The sequence below is a fragment of the Mesocricetus auratus genome, unplaced genomic scaffold (assembly GCF_017639785.1).
Source record: "Mesocricetus auratus isolate SY011 unplaced genomic scaffold, BCM_Maur_2.0 Super-Scaffold_100021, whole genome shotgun sequence".
Classification (NCBI taxonomy): domain Eukaryota; kingdom Metazoa; phylum Chordata; class Mammalia; order Rodentia; family Cricetidae; genus Mesocricetus; species Mesocricetus auratus.
The window spans coordinates 2,178,070-2,195,537 of NW_024429202.1; the positions used below are offsets into that span (position 1 = coordinate 2,178,070).

At 43.3% G+C, this 17,468-nt stretch overlaps 1 protein-coding gene across 7 annotated transcripts in view; it reads left to right on the top strand.

Moving 5' to 3' along the window:
* Satb1 (SATB homeobox 1) overlaps positions 1–17,468 on the top strand; it is a 94,599-nt gene that overhangs the window by 15,923 nt on the left and 61,208 nt on the right. For 3 of the 7 annotated variants that reach the window (XM_040729223.1, XM_040729220.1, XM_040729221.1), the window contains exons 2-5: positions 6,779–7,023; positions 10,581–10,757; positions 11,509–11,635; positions 12,392–12,515. In XM_040729223.1, coding sequence (XP_040585157.1) covers positions 6,813–7,023; positions 10,581–10,757; positions 11,509–11,635; positions 12,392–12,515 — 639 coding nt within the window. In that variant the 5' untranslated portion in view covers positions 6,779–6,812. Of the gene's footprint in view, positions 1–2,810; positions 4,317–6,778; positions 7,024–10,580; positions 10,758–11,508; positions 11,636–12,391; positions 12,516–17,468 lie in introns of those variants that run through there. The other 4 variants (XM_040729222.1, XM_040729219.1, XM_040729225.1 and 1 more) reach the window with 4 other exon arrangements.

Sequence of the window (17,468 nt, forward strand, 5' to 3'; positions counted from 1 at the left end):
CTACATGCCTCCTCTGATTGTATTCACTATTCGGAACTCCAAGTCCGTTTTCATGCCTTTGCCTCACACCTGAAACAGGCGGCAGTGCTTTCATTAATTTCTAACAGTCTTGTGTGTTTGTTAGGACACTTCACGCTCGTTTCCTTTGTGTATCCAATTTTGATGCCCTTTTCCCAGGAGAGAAGGCGAAAGCACTCTACTCGGACTGCATCCATGCATTGCTGCTGCAGGACTGAGGCTGCTGAACTTCTCCAGTTTGATAGCAAGATTTATAAATCTTACTCTGTTTTAACTCTTTCACTACTTGCTTGCATCTTAATGGCTAAAGGTGTCCCTGTAGAATCAGTTAATGCTAATGGCTAAAGGTGTCCTTGTAGAATCAGTTAATGCACCCCCCATCCCCCCCCAACGTGATAGTTTATGGCTCACATAGATCTTGGAAGGTGGTATAATTATCCTTCTTTTTCTTATTATTTGATTGAGTTTTACTGGCCAATATTTAGTGGCTATCGTGAGTGTACTGAAGTATACACACTCTCATGAGCCCATCAGGTGGCATGTCACTAGGTATCTGCTGTGTCATTTTACCCATTCTATTTTTAAAAACTCATAGTTTGGGGATAAAGAATGTGCTTTAAGGAAATGTGTGTGACTAATAGATTAACAATTTTACTATATCATTACTCTTTACAATAAAGTCATTATTAGATGCCATTATGCTTGCTTAGTCTATCATTTTCCCAAGGCCACATCAGTCCTCACTACATACTTTAATGAACAGATAGTAATTCCTGAATGAAAGGTGCTGTTCAGATGAAAGTTTACCGGGTTGCATTAGCGTTGATCAGGTTACCATGAGACTAAGGTAATCAGGCATTTTGTCATGTTTATTTGTGTACAATTTTTGGAGAAACATTTATAGTATTTTCATTCCCGTGTTGTAATGTGGCATCTTAGAAATCTCTTGTTTTCAGTGTTCTTCTCTATTAGCTCAAAGTCTGTTCTGACCAGCAACTAGCCAAGTCTGCTCCTTCTTGCTTTTTCTAAAAATTTAACTGAAGTAGAGTTGTAGGAGCAAGTGACATATTGTTGCCTTTGTAGGCCAGCATAATTTCTCTCTTTTTATTATTGTTTGGTAACCCATCCAGCATGACACTAGAACACCCTGTGCCTACTAAGAGAGGTCAGGTTTCAGGGAAGCATGTCAGGCATTACCAATTGGAAGGACTATTCAGTGATCCACATTGGAGACTGAAATTTTAATGCATCCTATTGAAAAACATCATTGTTCTTATCAAGATAATCATGTCTGTTCTTTTAAATATCAAATATCTTTCAAAATAAGTTTAGCCTCCAGTCACAATACAGACTCCCACACAAGTGCTATCTTTGGCTGTATTTGTATTTTTCTTATTGATTATTATACTGCAAATAGCCTCCACGTTTCCCACACATTGCAACTTTTAAAAAAGGTACTCTTAGCCTTTGTGGTGAAGGTTGTTTAAATTGCTTCCCTTGTTTTGGATGGTATGTTTCTGTCTCACCATCACATGTTCTTTTTTGCTCAAGGCTTTGGTGCCAGGATTCACAGTTGCCTTCCTCGATTTTTGACTAACCTTTCCGGTTTGTGGGTGAAGCCTGGGTGCTCTTGGAGCAATCTATTTTCTTTGTGCTTCTGCTAAACTCAGCCTTCCCAGGAAGCCATCATTTCCTCTACCTTCTGCTTTTTAAAAAAAAAAGACTTCTAGTGTAAACAGAGTGCCTTAGAGTGTATTGGTCGCTTTAAAGAGCTTCATTTGCATATCTCGTCCTTATCTCTGCGGTTGTCCTAACTTGTTGCTTTTAAAAAACTGTATCTCACAGTGTTTTTCAGAGCTACATCTTTCCCCTACTACTGCATTCTTCAAAAATAGTTCTTCAAAATATAACATTTGGCTCTTGTTTGGTGAACTGCTTTCGAGTGGAACTAAAAACCTTAGTGATTAAATAATGCATTTTGGGTGAGATGTTACGGTGTTCATTTTTATGTGGACTATTTAGTTTCTTCTGATCACGAAAGTATTTATTGCTACAACAGATGCATTCACCAACCCAAACTTTCCTATATTCGCCCGATGGGAAGTATTTTAAGAATGATGACATCTTTTCCTTTGTAATAGCAAAGTCAGGTGTGTTTCCAGTGACCCAAATTTAGTTTAACTCCAGCACTACGGGCCGCGTGTTTCAGAAGTCCAAAGTATGAGTATTTGTGGCTCTGAATTGTTCCGAAAGCCCTTACTCAGTTAGTGGATGGCACTCTCTGCAGCTGAGACCACACTCCTTTGAGACTAAGTACTAGGGGGAGCGTCTCCAGGCTTCTCGCCTTTATTGCCCTACCACCCAGGCACTCCTTGGGGCTCTTCTCCACTCCAGCCACATGCGGCTGCGTGCCCACCTCAAGTGCCACCTGCTCGCCCCCGCCCCGTCCCCCGGGCGGCTCAGGGTCCCCGGGACGCCCCTCCTCCGCACTGCCCGCACGCACCTGCCCAGGGCGCCCCCGCGTCCTCCCCGCGCCCCCGGCCGCCGGGCATTGTGTGCACTCGGCCGGCCGCCCGCCCGCCTCTCTCGCTCGCGGCTCATTACAGATGCTCGCGCGCCCGGCCGCCGGCGCGCGCCCCACTCAGCTCTTCCCGGGCCGCCGCCGCCGCCCCCGCCCCTCCCCCGATCCCGGCCCTCCAGCCCGGGTTTTGAGCCCGGTCCCTCCCGGCCCTCCCGCACCCTGCCCCCGCCGCCCGCCCGCCCTCCCCCTCCCGCGCCCGGGACGCGGCGGCCCCGCCGGGGTAGCAGGCTGCGGGCGGCCGGGAGGAGGCTGCGCTGCCAGCCGGTGCCTCGCATTAAAATGAGGAGGAGGAAGAAGCGGCAGCCACAGCGGCGGCGGCGGCAGCAGCGGCGGCGGCGAGGGCTGCAGCCCGGGAGGACGCGCGGAGCCCAGCGCGACACGGCAGCGGCCACCGCGGCCGGGATGAGTCAACTCCTGGTTTAATGGGGGCAGAGCGGCCGCGAGGGGACACGAGCGAGCGAGCGAGCGACGGGCAGCCGTCCGGGGAGCTGCGCTCACAGGCGCGCGCAGACCCCCGCGCGCCTCTCCCGGGCCGCCGGCGACACCGGCCTCGCCGCCCGCGTGGGGACCCCGCCTGCGGCCGGGCACCCGCCGCCCTCCGCGCAACTCCGCGTCAGTTCTGGGGGGCCTCCGGGCGGCGGCTGCGTCCCCAAGTCCCACTGCCATTGTCGAGCTCCTTGTTTACCTCCGACTCGGGCTGAGTGAGAGCTTGGCGACTTTTGGGGGGAGGGGGCGGGGAGCGAGTGGCCGCCGAGGCGGCGGCGGCGGGGTTGCCCTCGGATCTCCCCCTCCCCCATGCCCCTCCCTCCCCGTCGGTGCTCCGGGGCGCTCCGGGGCCCCGCGTCCATGGGCAGGGAGAGGGTCCCCGGGGCTGTTGTCGGAGACGCCGGCCTCCCAAGTGGCCTCCTAGTGCCTTCCCGGGGCTCTTGGCGCGACCCTCTACCCCTCATCCTCCCAGGCCCCTGCTAGATACCCTCGGTGGGGGTACGAGGCGGTGGGGAAAAAGTTTAAGGTTTGTTAATCGCAGTCGCGATTGTTGAGGAGGGGGGAGGGGGCGGCTGGGAAGAAAGCGAGGTGGCCTTTCCCTGGCGCTCCGGGGGCTCGGGCGAGCCTGGCGCGGTGACACCGAGCCGACTTGACGCGCTCTCCCTGGCGCTCAGCAGGAGGAGGGGGCGAGGGTACCTTGCCGCCCCCCCTGTCTCCCCACCCTTTCTGGGGTCCTCGTCCGCAGTGATTTTTTTCCTCCCCAGTACCACCAGTGCACAGCTCCTAACGGGTTCCGCTTTGTTTTTAGGACTCCCCCACCCCCAACGAATCACTTGTCAGATCAATTTTACCTTCTCCCTCCCCCCTACTTCCCACTCTCCCCTCCTCCCCTTCCAAACCCTGTTCTCCGACGTTAGACATTTTACAAGCTAGCTATGCTGTTTTTCGAATTGTGACTTTTTTTTACCCCCCCTCCCCAATATCTACTCTTTAGCTGTTTATTTTTGCCCTTCCCCCCGCTTAGCGGGGCGAGGGTAAGGGAAGAGAAAATAATACAATTTCAGGGGAAGTCGCCTTCAGGTCTGCTGCTTTTTTTTTTTAATAATAATAATAATAAAAAGGACATAGAAAACACCAGTCTTGAACTTCACTTCAAGAACCCGGGCTGCAAAGGAAATCTCCTTTGTTTTGTTATTTATATGCTGTCAAGTTTTGAAGTGGTGAGTTTCAGGTCGGTTTTGCTAATTTCACTCAGTAAAACTGCAGCTTTGCTGTTGCTAGATAGTAGTTTGTTTCTTTGTCTCTTTAAAAGGTCACAGCGAAAGCTTGGCCTGGATCGGGCCGGCCATATGGAATGGATAAGGGCATGGGTTCCTAAAATGTGCTTCTGGGGTTCTGTTGGGAAGAAAACGACCCTAAGAGGAACTCTTTGAAAAGGGATCCCACGATGCAAAAAAAAAAAAAAAAAAAAAAGGAAAGAAAGAAAAAGAAAAAAATATACTTTCTTGAAATTAGAATTTCGCGATTTTTATTTCCTGCTTTTTAAAGGAAATAATTACTGAGACGGAGTTCACCAGCTCGTTCCAGGAAGGCTCCTCTGTGGTCTTAATTTATGGACAGGGAAATGGGACTTGCGGAAAGTAGCCTGCTTTCTGTGTGCCGTCCATACACTGCTCTAAAATGGTTTTAAAATACGTAACTCAAGCTCTGGAGATGGGCACTGGTTGTGACCAGAGTTAGCCCCGGCTGTTGTCAGTCCAGGCAGGCCTCTTGGCAGTGGCTGGAGCCAGCTCCGACCTGAGGTTTGATGAACTTAGCCTTGGCATAGAGTTTAAGGGAGTATTAAATTGAGTGTTTTATGTGCATGTAATTTTGCTTTATAATGCAAACCTTTTAGAGAATGACTTAGTGTCTGGTAGATAGTTTAAGGGACATTCAAAACAACAGTTTTCATGACCTGTGTGGTGTTTTGACTGTCGATGCCTTACCTAAACTGAAGTCTTTTCAATTGCTGTACTTACAGTTCCTAGCACTGCTGACCTCTGACCTATGTTGTTGTGAACTCCCCTCCCCCCTTTTCTCATAAGTTGCCCCAAGGGTTAAATATTTTTCTGTTCATATGTTTTAAAATTCGTCTTCTGCTCTGGGGTAAGGCAACCAATTTTAGAGAAATCAGCCTTGCATTATGATCCACATGAGCCATAGAGAGTGTTTTGAATAACTTAATAATAATCACTCTAATTTTGGCTTTAGACTGCTGCTTAATATAATGGAAAAGAGTGATCTTGATAAAAAGTGGTTTAAAAAGATGCATTTATTGTTAATGAAACTCATAACCAAAACCAGATGGGACCTGGATCAAGGGTAAACCCTAGCTCTCAACGTGCCACCCCTCGAGGACAGAGATAAATATGTTATTATTTCTCATACTTTGTAGTTCTTGGTTTGTCATTCTTAAGGTTGCTTTAAGCCCCCAGCTCATATATGCCTGTTTCCATTTCTTGGTTCTATAGCATGAAGTAAGATGGACTTAATGAGAGAAGAATGTCTATAGAAAAGTCATGCTAATGCAAACTGTCTCTCTGATGATCCAGGTCCAAAGAGTTTGAGTATAATAGTAATTTTTTAAAGTATATAAGATAATTCAAAATGCTGACAGCTGTCATATTCTCTGTGGCTTTCCTAGATATCCCCAGTACTTCAAGGCTAATGAAAGTTCAGAGCCTAATTCTGCTTACCTGCTCTGTTAACTGGCTCTATTTAAAACTATGATTTAGAAGTAACTTTGATATATTGTACCAGTTGCTTTATTATGAGCAATATTGAAAGTTGAAGTCTAATATTTAGTAAAAATGAAAATTCACATTTTTCTGAAATTATGATGATGCTAACTTCCTTGCATCCTGATTATTTTTTAAACATTGGAGATTGTGTTTTGTCAATAGTGTTAGGATTATTTTTTTAAGTCAAGCTTCACATATATACTTTTTGTGTGTATCACAAAATATTTGTAGGGTTTTTGCTACTTAATGAACAGCATCCTGTTAGCAATGGACACTTAAATATTAACTCTAAAAGACTAGTCGTCCTGTTAAAAGCTACGAGACATTTAAAGGAACCCTTCCTGTATGCTTAGGGGTCACATGCTTGTCCAGAGACTTGAGATCTTTAGCAACTTGGAACACTTGAAACATAGCTGGTAGAAAACTTCTGGCTGCCTTAGCTCCTCAAGCGACTGGCATGTTAAAAGGCAATGTGTGTTTGCAGTCCTCTGCTGAGGTTTTCGTTTGTAACAGATTTGCGAAATATGTTTAGAGTGTGAGCTCCTAGTAAGCTCCTGGTAATCTTTCCACCCTTCATTAGAAGTATTGCAGTCATAGTGTGTCATGAATTTTTAATTTTTAAAAATTGAGAGTACATGAGTATAATTTGTTATTTTCTTTTTACCTTGTGGTAGTCTTGTTCTGAAAGTAAGCCTATTTTCCTCATAGTTTTAGCTGAGAAATTACTGTTTTATTCACATACGTTGGTATGGATTCAGCAGTATTCTGTTAATTTATATAGAAACGCTGTCTTGTACATCGTTACATAGGTGCATGGATGAGTTTGTGGAGGGAAATGTCTAGGGATAAGACGCGTACGGGGTAGGCATCACTACAGCCCTCCACCCACTGATAACATCTTCTTTTCCAGTTCTGGCAGGTGATCTGTAAGACAGTGACTGAGTATGGATCATTTGAATGAGGCGACTCAGGGGAAAGAGCATTCAGAAATGTCTAACAATGTGAGCGATCCGAAGGGCCCACCAGCCAAGATTGCCCGCCTGGAGCAGAACGGAAGCCCACTAGGAAGAGGAAGGCTTGGGAGCACAGGTGCAAAGATGCAGGGAGTGCCTTTAAAACACTCGGGCCATCTGATGAAAACCAACCTTAGGAAAGGTAAATGCTTGCCAGCCAAATCCTGGAAAGCTGCTTGGTGTCTGCCCAGGGCCACCGTATGTGGAGGTGTGGGACCGGGACATGCTGTGTGTATTCTTTTTCTAGATCTCCTTCTGATGTGAAATTAAGTGACGTTCTGGGCTGTAGTGTCAATCATGTTTTGAAAGCGTGAGTGCTAGAAGTATTGGAATATTTGGATAGTCTTCCTTTGCACAGGTCCAGTCGTAGACCCCGGTGCAGTTAAAGACGTGCAGGTGGCTGCTGCTTGAATTTGCCCTGATGAAGAGTAAAACATCGAGGCTCTTGAGCAACACCATAGGTCTTTTCCTGAGGTTACTAACTGGAAGGGGACTTCAGGACATGGATCTGACACGAGGTCACAGATTTGTGATGGCATTTATTGTGGTTTATTTTCTGAAGAGCAAAGTAATATTTGACAGTGGAAAAACTTGCTGATTGTACTTGTTAATTTTTCTATACATGAGTATTTTTGGTGAAGGAATGGAAAATTTAGGCAAGTTTATAAAGGGGTAAATGTAAGCAAGTGATTTTCTACCAAAATTAAATTGATGGAGTTTTAACAACTTTGCCTGTGTTGGATACTGTTGTCTCTACAGAGTAGTGACTATGTGGGGTACCCTGTATGCATCACAGGGATCTTTATTTTGTGATTGAATAACACATAGGAGTCAGATTTTTGGGACTTTTGCTAAGCAAAGAGTAAAAATGCCATCTTTTACCAACCACGAATATTAAGTAGAGAAAGTTAGGGGGCCGAGGAATTTCATTGTGTTTGATGCGTAACATTTATCATACAATCATTTATTTTTTTCCCTTGGTTTGGCTAAAACAAAGAATATATTGATCCTGAAATAAACAGACACAGCAGTCCGTATTGTTAGATCTTTATCTATTAAAAATGGAAAAACAGCACTTCAGCAAATTCTTTGGCCTCTACTCATGATTACCCTATTTATTGATTGTTTGCCAAGAATGTATGCATCTTTAAGCCAGGGCAAGAGCATTAAAAATATAATTTATTATGGCTTTTCAAACAGAGTGCATTAATATTGTACTGTGTAGCGCTGAGGCTCTATAAAAAAGACTTTCTGACGCCTGCAAACACAAGTTCCATAAATTCCTAAATAGGAGATTTCAGCTGTCTCTGGTATTATGTGATATTTGCACAGCAAACTTTAATGCCAGGACAGTTTTAGACAAGGATTCTACAGACTCCACTGCTCCTTATGGCAGCCGTGCTGTTTACACAGGCTCATAAACCTCCAGCAAAAGCCTCTAAGACTGCCTTCAGGTTTAAATCATGTGGTATTTTTAGCTTTCAGCAGTGACCAGTACTCTCCCTTTCTAATGCAGGAAGGCTATGAAGTTGCTGTAGTTGGAAGTCTGGCCAAGCAGCAGCTTGAATAATCAGGCAGTGCAGCTAAGGCTCCTGTTTAACGTTACTCCCTCTAAGAGGAGGGCAACCGTGACAGTTCTCGAGACGATCTAGCACCGGCTTTGTAATTAGATGATCCTGTTGCTACCATATCTGTAGCCACCTTTATTATCTATAAAGGCACCTTTAAATGTGATCAATAAAACACAGAGTCAACCCAGGCTGTTTCTGTGGTTTGAAAAGGTTTCAGTTATTTCATAGAGCTGAGGTCTGCAAAGCTCCCTGCTTGAGACCTCTATTTGAGTCCATGAGAGGAAACACCAGTATGCATACCATTGGCTTGCTAACCAAACTCCACAGATCCCAGTAGACAGAGAGAAGGAGCCAGAGCATGATCGTCGCATTCCTGCTCAAATCCTTCAAAAAAATGTATTACATTCAGAATTCCAAATCTTAAAAATACAGTTTAACTGTAGAAGCTTCTGCACTTAATACAAAAAGCAAAAAATTCTAAGCCTTTCAGTAGTTTTTTTTTCCTTCTTTAAATCTTATTTTTCATGTGTATGGTTTCTGTTTGACAGGTGCTAGATAAAAATTGTGGCTAAGCTGAGGAAGCACTGAAAAAAAAAGGGCTTGGGTGTTTTTATTTGTTTAAGAGATTTTGCCAAAATACCTTCAAGCCAAGGAAGAAATCACCAGTTTGCATATTGCTATTTTTGCTGCGGTCCTCCCCAAGTTCTCTTCTGATCCCTGACGGGTTCTCTCTCTGGTATAAAACAGCTGAGTGAATGACAAGAATACTGGCAAGCTCTGCGGCTTGTTTTTCATGCCTAGCCTGCTGGTACTTCCGAATGAGTTTGTGAGCTTTTCTAAGTAAACCTAAAGGGGTTTAATTGTCAGAGCTGGAATCTCTTGTGAACAGTTCACAAAGCTTTGGTGGAGACACACATGTGGAAAGATGTAGCTGGTTTATGGCCGGCTTTTGTTCAGCAGAAACGAGCAAATAGAGAATTTGTAAAGGGGCTCTCTGGCAGTAGGGAATGCTGATCCGCGGCTGCGGTCAGAAGTTAGGGATCGGCGAGTCCAGGGTGAGTCCTGGGTGTGGAGCTGATACAGGCAGCGATACTGGAGAACTAATTGGGGATCCTGGGTGCCCTGTTAAAGTAACCCTTGTCATCATTTATGCTAAAGATGATACCCTCCTGGCAGTGTGCCACGGTACTGTTCAGATGCATCTGTTTTTAACCCTTTTCTGCAACTGTTGGAAATCTGACAGTGCACTGCCTTAATACCTTGAGTGCCACTGCGGATGGCTTCCAGCTTCTAGACCAAGCCTCTGTGCCAACAGTGGTGTGGCCTGTGCCACTGAGTTACTGCCCTGGGTGGAAGCAAGGCAGGCAGAAGCATCAGGCCCATGCAGTCTGCTTCTCGTGCAGCTCAATAAGGCTGGCTTTCCTTTCCCTCACTGTCATTTTTTTTTACCATATTTACTGTAGCAGAAACTGTTCATGTTAAAGACTTATGGTGCTGTCATATCTTTCCTCAGGTAGCTGGAATGGCTAACCATAGAAGTCTAAGCTTCCTATGTTATGCACACTGAAACAATGTCTCTGAGTGTTGGCTTGGTAAAGTTTTGTGTTCCTTTTATGGAACCAGTGAGAGGAAACACTGAAAAGGGCAGAAACATAACTGTAAAGTCAGATAATTTGGACACAAGCAAGCGAAACCTGTCATTAGCGGGAAGCCTGTATGCGGAATGAAGGTAGTCCTATGAAGACAAGTTCTGTGAGCTCTGTTGCATCCTGTAAGATCCTTATGGCAAATTACACCAGACACTTACTTGTCTCTCGTCAGCATTATTGTTTGATCAGAAAAGTAATTCTGCATTCATTGCTTCGGAAGACGAACTGTTAAAATGAGAGGCAAGCCCATGTTACTGTAGGACCAAGTTCAAATAAAGGGAATTAAAGCGTTTCCTTTGCAACTTTTAAACAGTGAACGGCTGCATGTCTGTGTGTGCCTGTGTCTCTCCCCGGTCTGCCTGTGAAGCTCCGTCACTCCCCTCACCGTGGGGATGGTTTGTTTCCATAGCTTAGGTGTCCTCCTCCAGACTCTTCCTGAAGACTGTCGGTTTTCTGTCTTTTCCTCTGTCTTTTGATAGGAACCATGCTACCAGTTTTCTGCGTGGTGGAACATTATGAAAATGCCATTGAGTACGACTGCAAGGAGGAGCATGCGGAATTCGTGCTGGTGAGAAAGGATATGCTTTTCAACCAGCTGATAGAGATGGCGTTGCTGTCTCTAGGCTATTCCCACAGCTCTGCTGCCCAGGCCAAAGGTAAAGGATGTGCTCGTGGGGCTGGGAACTTGCTGCCCTCCTGTTTGCCTCTCAGACAAAGCAGAGAACATTTTATTCACAGAGCTGCAGCCTACATTTAGTATTGGTTCCTTATAGACTGTGGCTTTAAAAATTGGCTTGATTCAGTTTGGTTTAGTTAACACACATTTTGCTCATGTGGAATGTCGAGGTAAATTTTTTTTTTTAAATTACTTCAGCTGAATCATTAGTATGCTTATTGACCTTAATAATCTGCTCCACTGAGGACCCACAAGGAAGTGAGGAGCGTATTTGAGCAGATGGACTGTTGAGAGTCAATTTGCATTTATGACTGAATATCTAGTTCTGTTTCTTTTATTCTGTTTCTGATGGTTTTATGGGCTGTAAAGTATTTTTCAATGTTGATTCCCTCTGCAATAGGGAATCTTATCTAAATCATAAAGCCATTTAAAACCGGTTCAGCTATGTCTTATTAGAACTTCCTGTAAGTTAGGACAATGTGGCCTGATGCATAGGTTTTATTGATGGGTATTTATTTCCCAAATAATAAACAACCCCTATAGTCATTTACATAATTTTGCAATTTGGAAAGCTAAGCTGCAGATATCTTCACTGACCTGCCTTTTTGAGGGAAGGCGAATCATTCAAACAGAAATAACAATATTGCTTATGGTGGGGCCAGTCAGAAGAGCACACACCCTGCTGCGGGGTCTGAGAGCCAGCACTGAGCATGTCTCTTTATCTGGACCAGGACTCATCCAGGTTGGGAAGTGGAATCCAGTTCCACTGTCGTACGTGACAGATGCCCCAGATGCTACCGTAGCAGATATGCTTCAAGATGTGTATCATGTGGTCACACTCAAAATCCAGCTGCACAGGTGAGTCCGGGGCAGTTCTGAGGGGAAGTCTTCTTCCTGCCTGTGGACGTAAAGCTAATCTAGTCAGCTTGCAGTTTTTGTTTACTCAGCGTTTGCGACATGCTAATTCAAATTAATTTGGTAACTTTACCCCTTCTGTTATTTTCTCCAACTTCAATGTATGACTTTAAAAAATCAACTTCCTCCCTTGAAATTTCTGCATTTTTTGCATGCTATCAAAAGATAAGACTTTTTACTTTTAGTCAATTAAATGATGCATTACAAGAAGGCATTTTACATAAAGTTTACTTAAGAAAAAAATATTTTTGCATATCATGAACAGTGCCATCTGTGTACATTTTGTGAAAGAATGCCTTATTCGCTTTGCCATGATCTTATTTACTTATATCTGTATTTTTGCCATTTTAATTCGTCTGAACAGAGTAGCGGGAAGAAATCAGTTAATACGTTAATGCTTTTCACAGTGGCTCGTGAGAAAGCAGTACACCTTAAATTGTCTTCCCAAGCGCATCAGAGCAGGAAGGTAGAAGTAACATGAAAAAATAGCCACCACAGGCAGCTGATGTATAATTCATGCATCGATACAGCAGATGTGTTGTATAAAGTAATTAACTAATCGGAACAATCAGGAGACCGAGAGCAATCTCCAGATGCATCTGTTTGATTCGCAAAATGAAATCTGTCTGTCTTAAAGGAATGTTCTGCAGCGGGATGCAACCCTGTAATAATCCCCTTTCTAATCTCTGTCTCAAATAGTTGCCCCAAACTAGAAGACTTGCCCCCGGAACAATGGTCGCATACCACAGTACGGAACGCTCTGAAGGACTTGCTGAAAGACATGAATCAGAGTTCGTTGGCCAAGGAGTGCCCCCTTTCACAGGTACTCAGCATAACGTATCATAAATAGTAAGACATCCTGGGCAGCTACTACTCGAGATCTGATGGGGATCCCTGGCTTCAGGCAACTGGTATCTGAAGCAAGAGTTTGCTAAAGATGCTAAGTGATTTGACCACTGCTAACCTTTGAAAATCTGCCTTATCCATTATGAAGAGTTTATGCCCTTTCTCCCTTGGGGAAGGGGGAGGGGACTGAGCCCAGGAAAAACAGTCCCACAGAAGACACCACCCTGCCAGCTCGTTTTAGACCTACTGCCGAGTACCCCAAGCCCTCTATAAGGTAGACTAGCAGTGGTGGGACCCCCTCAGCTTTGCTTTATGGGCGATAGAGTCAGTATTTCTGTGCGCAGCTTCAGCATGCTGCCTACATAAAATCATGGTACCATTATATGGTGTTTGAAAGTGTTTGCTGAAAATAATTGTAAATTATGTATGTATGTTAATTATAAATATAAGAAATCTCTTGCCTGGAACAAAGGTCCATAATTATTGCCCATTAGGAGTTTATAACCAATTTTGAAGAATTAGTTCACTTTTTTAAAATGGACATTTTTTTCCTTGAGATGCCTGTTTCACCATTAGGGAGTTTTGAAATGAGACAGGTTTATTGTTGTTGCATTTCATTTTCTGGAATGAATTTTGGTAGAGGGCAGCTAAAACTCTAGGTTGTTGCCAAGTTTAAAACCAAGCATCCTTTTCAATGACACTGAGCTGGCTGATGGCACCACGGAGTGTGGTGTGGCATTGACTCCCAGCATCCTCACCTCTGGTGTGGTCATTCCAGGATGCAGTATTAATTGGTGTGCTTGTTTGAGGTTTTCTTTTAATTCTAGTTCAAAATATGATTGTGAATATTAGTCTGCCAGTTGTTTGAACTTGTATTACTCTGCATAAGCTTTTCTGGAGTGAAGAGGGTCTCACAGAGCTTGTTTTTATGACACTGGATAGTAGGTATTTGTTCCATGTGTTTTTAGTGCAAGGCTTATGAGGATTCCTGAGTACCTTAAGGGGAAGCCCATGGGCCTCTGCTTCTGTTTCTTAGCAGTTCATCCTTGCAGCCTTGCTCCATTATAGACCTGCAGCTCTGCGTAGATGTTAGCAACTTAAGAAGGGAGCTATCTAGGTTAAGCTGTGGCCACAGACTACCTAGTCTCTGTGTTATCAAATGTTCGTTTTCTTGTGTTTGAGAGCAGACTTTAAAAAAATCAATTCATTTATCCCATCAGCCACTATCTATCTTGTTCTCCCCCTTTAAATTGAGAGGATGTGAATTTATAACCAGAAAATAAAAGTAATTTCAATGAGTTTCCAGCAGTTAGGTCAAGCTGATGGTATAATGAAGCAGAGTGACGGACTTCTGGGGCCATGTTGTGAAGCCAACTCTGGAGAACATGTTGCTTGCTTATTTGAAAATTGGAAGAGTGACCTAGGATGAACCATTTTGTTTTGTTGTTGCTTTTACTCAGAATTCTAAACACCCCATGTAGCAGTGTCCCATATCTTCATGTGACCCCGTGTCCCACTGATTTGGGAAGTCAGCTCAGACAAAGACTAGAGGTCTGCTCTCTGAGCTGGGGACAAGGGTCTGGTGCCAGTATTTATTGTACAGTGACATTTGCCCAATGACCTCCATCCCTTGTACCTTATACATCAATTATGGATTTGCTTAATGCCACCATGAGAAATGACTTGAGCATAGGCAGTTATCACAGTAAGCAGAATGAAAATGGAAATCCAAGACTTAGTCTTGGAGCTGTATACTGGTGAATCTTTCCTTCCTTCCTTTTCTTTTCTTTTGTTTTTTCAAGACAGGGTTTCTCTGTGTAGCTTTGTTGGCTGTCCTGGAACTTGCTTTGTAGACCAGGCTGGCTTTGAACTCACAGAGATCCGCCTGCTCTAGTGAACTTCTAAAGAGAGATCTTCAGAGAGGCTGAAGGGCCTTTGTGTGGCTGGAGGACCCCATCACCATAGCTAAGTGACTGACCTAGGCTGAAATTGCAACCCGAGCTACAATGGCAATCTTCCCTTTTCTAAAAATATCGTTGGAAATGATCATGCATATGTTAGCAGAAGCAACAGATACTGGTTATTAGTATTTGAAAAGAATGAACTCAAAATGAAGGTTTTGTTTTTTTTCTTCATTCTACAGCATCATCTTCTGTTTCTCTAGAATGAGTCCATGAATCTGATATTCAGAATGTTTTCATTATTAGGTACTTACTTCCCTTTTGGTTTTGTGGTAAAGTTAGGAAAGATGAGTGATAAAGGCTTCCTAACACCTACACCCCAAATGTATACTGTGTTTGATGAAACTCCTCTTTCTTCTGAGATTTGGTGATATAAATACTGTGTTGAAAAATGCCTAGCAAATAAATACTGTTTGTGTACAAAATGCAGCCTGATTCTCCCATGCAGTGTTTGACTCATTTATGTGGAAGCATTTAGCACATATATGCCACTGTATGGACTTTAAAGGTTTTGTTAAATATGTTAAAATAGTTAATAGTTTAAAAACTAAAGGGTTTTATTTTAATATGTTAAAATATTCCACTAACAAGAATGGCTACAGGATCCCTAAATAGTATGTAGAGTTGAAAATCTATTGCTGGCAGAGAGAGGAAGTAGGTATGAGGACTAGGTCTTACTAGGAACTTGCCTGGGGAGCAAGCCCTCCTCCAGCATGCAGGAGGATTGGCTCATAGTTGCTAAGCAAATGTCCTGTTGAACCTGGACTCTTAGAATTCGATGGGATTGTCTTTGCCTCGGCTCCTCCTTTGACAGTGTGGGAGCTGGTGTCCCTATAGATTAAAGTCAAACTGCAGTGAATGACTGGCCCGATTCCCCATTAATCTGTCTGTGCCCTTGCCCAATGGTATGTTTAAAAACAGGTGTTGATTTTTTACAATGGGTGCTTAGGTTTTGATGCAACAATGTCTACTCCTCTAATATTTCTAAGGGTTTCTCCAGCTGCAGAGAGATTCCGTAAGTGGTATGTGGTTTGATTTACAGTGCATGCCTTTATTTCTGTTGGTACTTTCCTACCATAAATCTGTGGAAGCAGAGTGACATGCGTTTATTAAGTTCTCTGTATCACGTGCTCGGTTATTTTTGTAAAATGTTCTAGGATGTTAAAAATGCTTAGCTCATTATGGATCTGAGATGACGCTTTGTCGTTGCTTTTGGTTTTTCAGTGGATGTGGTTAGATAGGTCGGTTGTTGCGTTCTGAATGGCAACTACATAGAAAGAAAACAGTCTGATTCTGGAACAAAAAAGCCTGTTGTCATGAAACTTTTGAGGGTTATGGATTTAGGATGTAAATTGGGAGTTGTAAAAGTAAATATTTTGATTTACAATAAAACATCAAATTGGTTGCTTGTTTTCCCTAGAGTTTTAGATACTGAATTCAATCAAGCATTAGATAAATATATACATTGCTACAAGGGCAAATTATTTTGTTAAAGGTACCATAAGTAAAAGGTCACTTGTTATTCCTGCCTGAGTAATGTTTCTTTGTAGGAATGTTGAGGTCAGACATCCCCGGTTTTATTTCAGTCTGCTTTGTGCGGATCTTTTTGGAAGCCCCCCTCCTCCATCCCACTTGCTGGCGCTCACATGCATGCACACGTGCTGGCTCCTTATTTCTTAAGGCGTTGGGACCGTTTTCTGTTTCATTTTTTACCTGGAGAAAAGACAGCTCCAGGCCGCCACGTCCTCTAGAAAGTGAATGAGAATTGCCATTTTATTTTCAGTTCCCAAAGACACAGAAATAGGTTGAACATTCCATCCAGAAAAATCACACGAAGGAGATGATTCCCCAACTCTCCTTCTCCTGACAGTATCTGTCAAGAAATCTTAGATTTTAAAATTATTACTGTTATCAGTTGCTTGCAAGACAGATAGTAAAATACCGTCCTCTGAAAGCCTGTAAGTAGGCTTGAGAGTTGTCTCCACAGACATTTGACCAACTTAGCTCTCTTGGTTTTCAACACGGTGAATCTGGTGTTAAAAATCTAGTGTATAAAAAGAACGCTTTTCTAAAAAAACAAAAACAACAAAACAAAAAACCCAGTGCTTTGTTTTTGTAGTTATATGGACTGAAATGTCATGTTTCTTAACTTTTGAAATATTAATAGTCATACTCTTTCTTGAGAATATCATCAGTATTCATATATCACATTTCACATAACACTATGAAATATATTCACATATTAATACATTTGTTCATTCCAAAATATATATTAAACTTTTAAAACATATTAACAGGCTGCCAGTGTGTTAGGCATCCTTCTAAGTAGCTGAAAAAGTAGTGTGTAGTTAACTCTGGTGTTTTTGATATATCCAGTGTCTCTCTGACTCTTAGTAGCAGAGAATTCTAGCCTCATGTTGACATGAGGAACCTCAGGCACAGAATGTTCGGATGATGCCCATGGCAAGAATATACTGTGTAATAATTTCCTACTCAGAGTCCGGGAGCTAAAATCAGGGTCTCGTTGGTTACATACACAGAGAAAGGTAATTCCAGGTGTTCACAACACTCTTCGAGTTCTGATGCATACTTAAAGGTATCCACTGAATTTACTCTGACTGGGGAGAATTTCTCTTACATGGTTTTGTGTCTTTGGTTTTTGTGTGTTGACTGTTTTAGGGCATAGGAAGTGGTTTAGGTCATAGAGGTGGGACAGCTGCTAGATAAGACTGTATAGGGAAGGTCCAGATTTCTGAGCATACAGTCCTTAGCTCTGGTCATATCCCTTCACATCTGCAGGGTCAGTATGTGTGGTTGAGCCCAAAAAGACCTTTTGATTTGAATCCCTGAGTTTAGCATTTGTATTGGATCAAGTAGGCAGTTAAATTTCTCAGATTTGTTTCACAGTGCAAGCATTTTGACATCAGATGGGTCTACCCTGATGGACAAGGATGTAACTGGCAGGTACC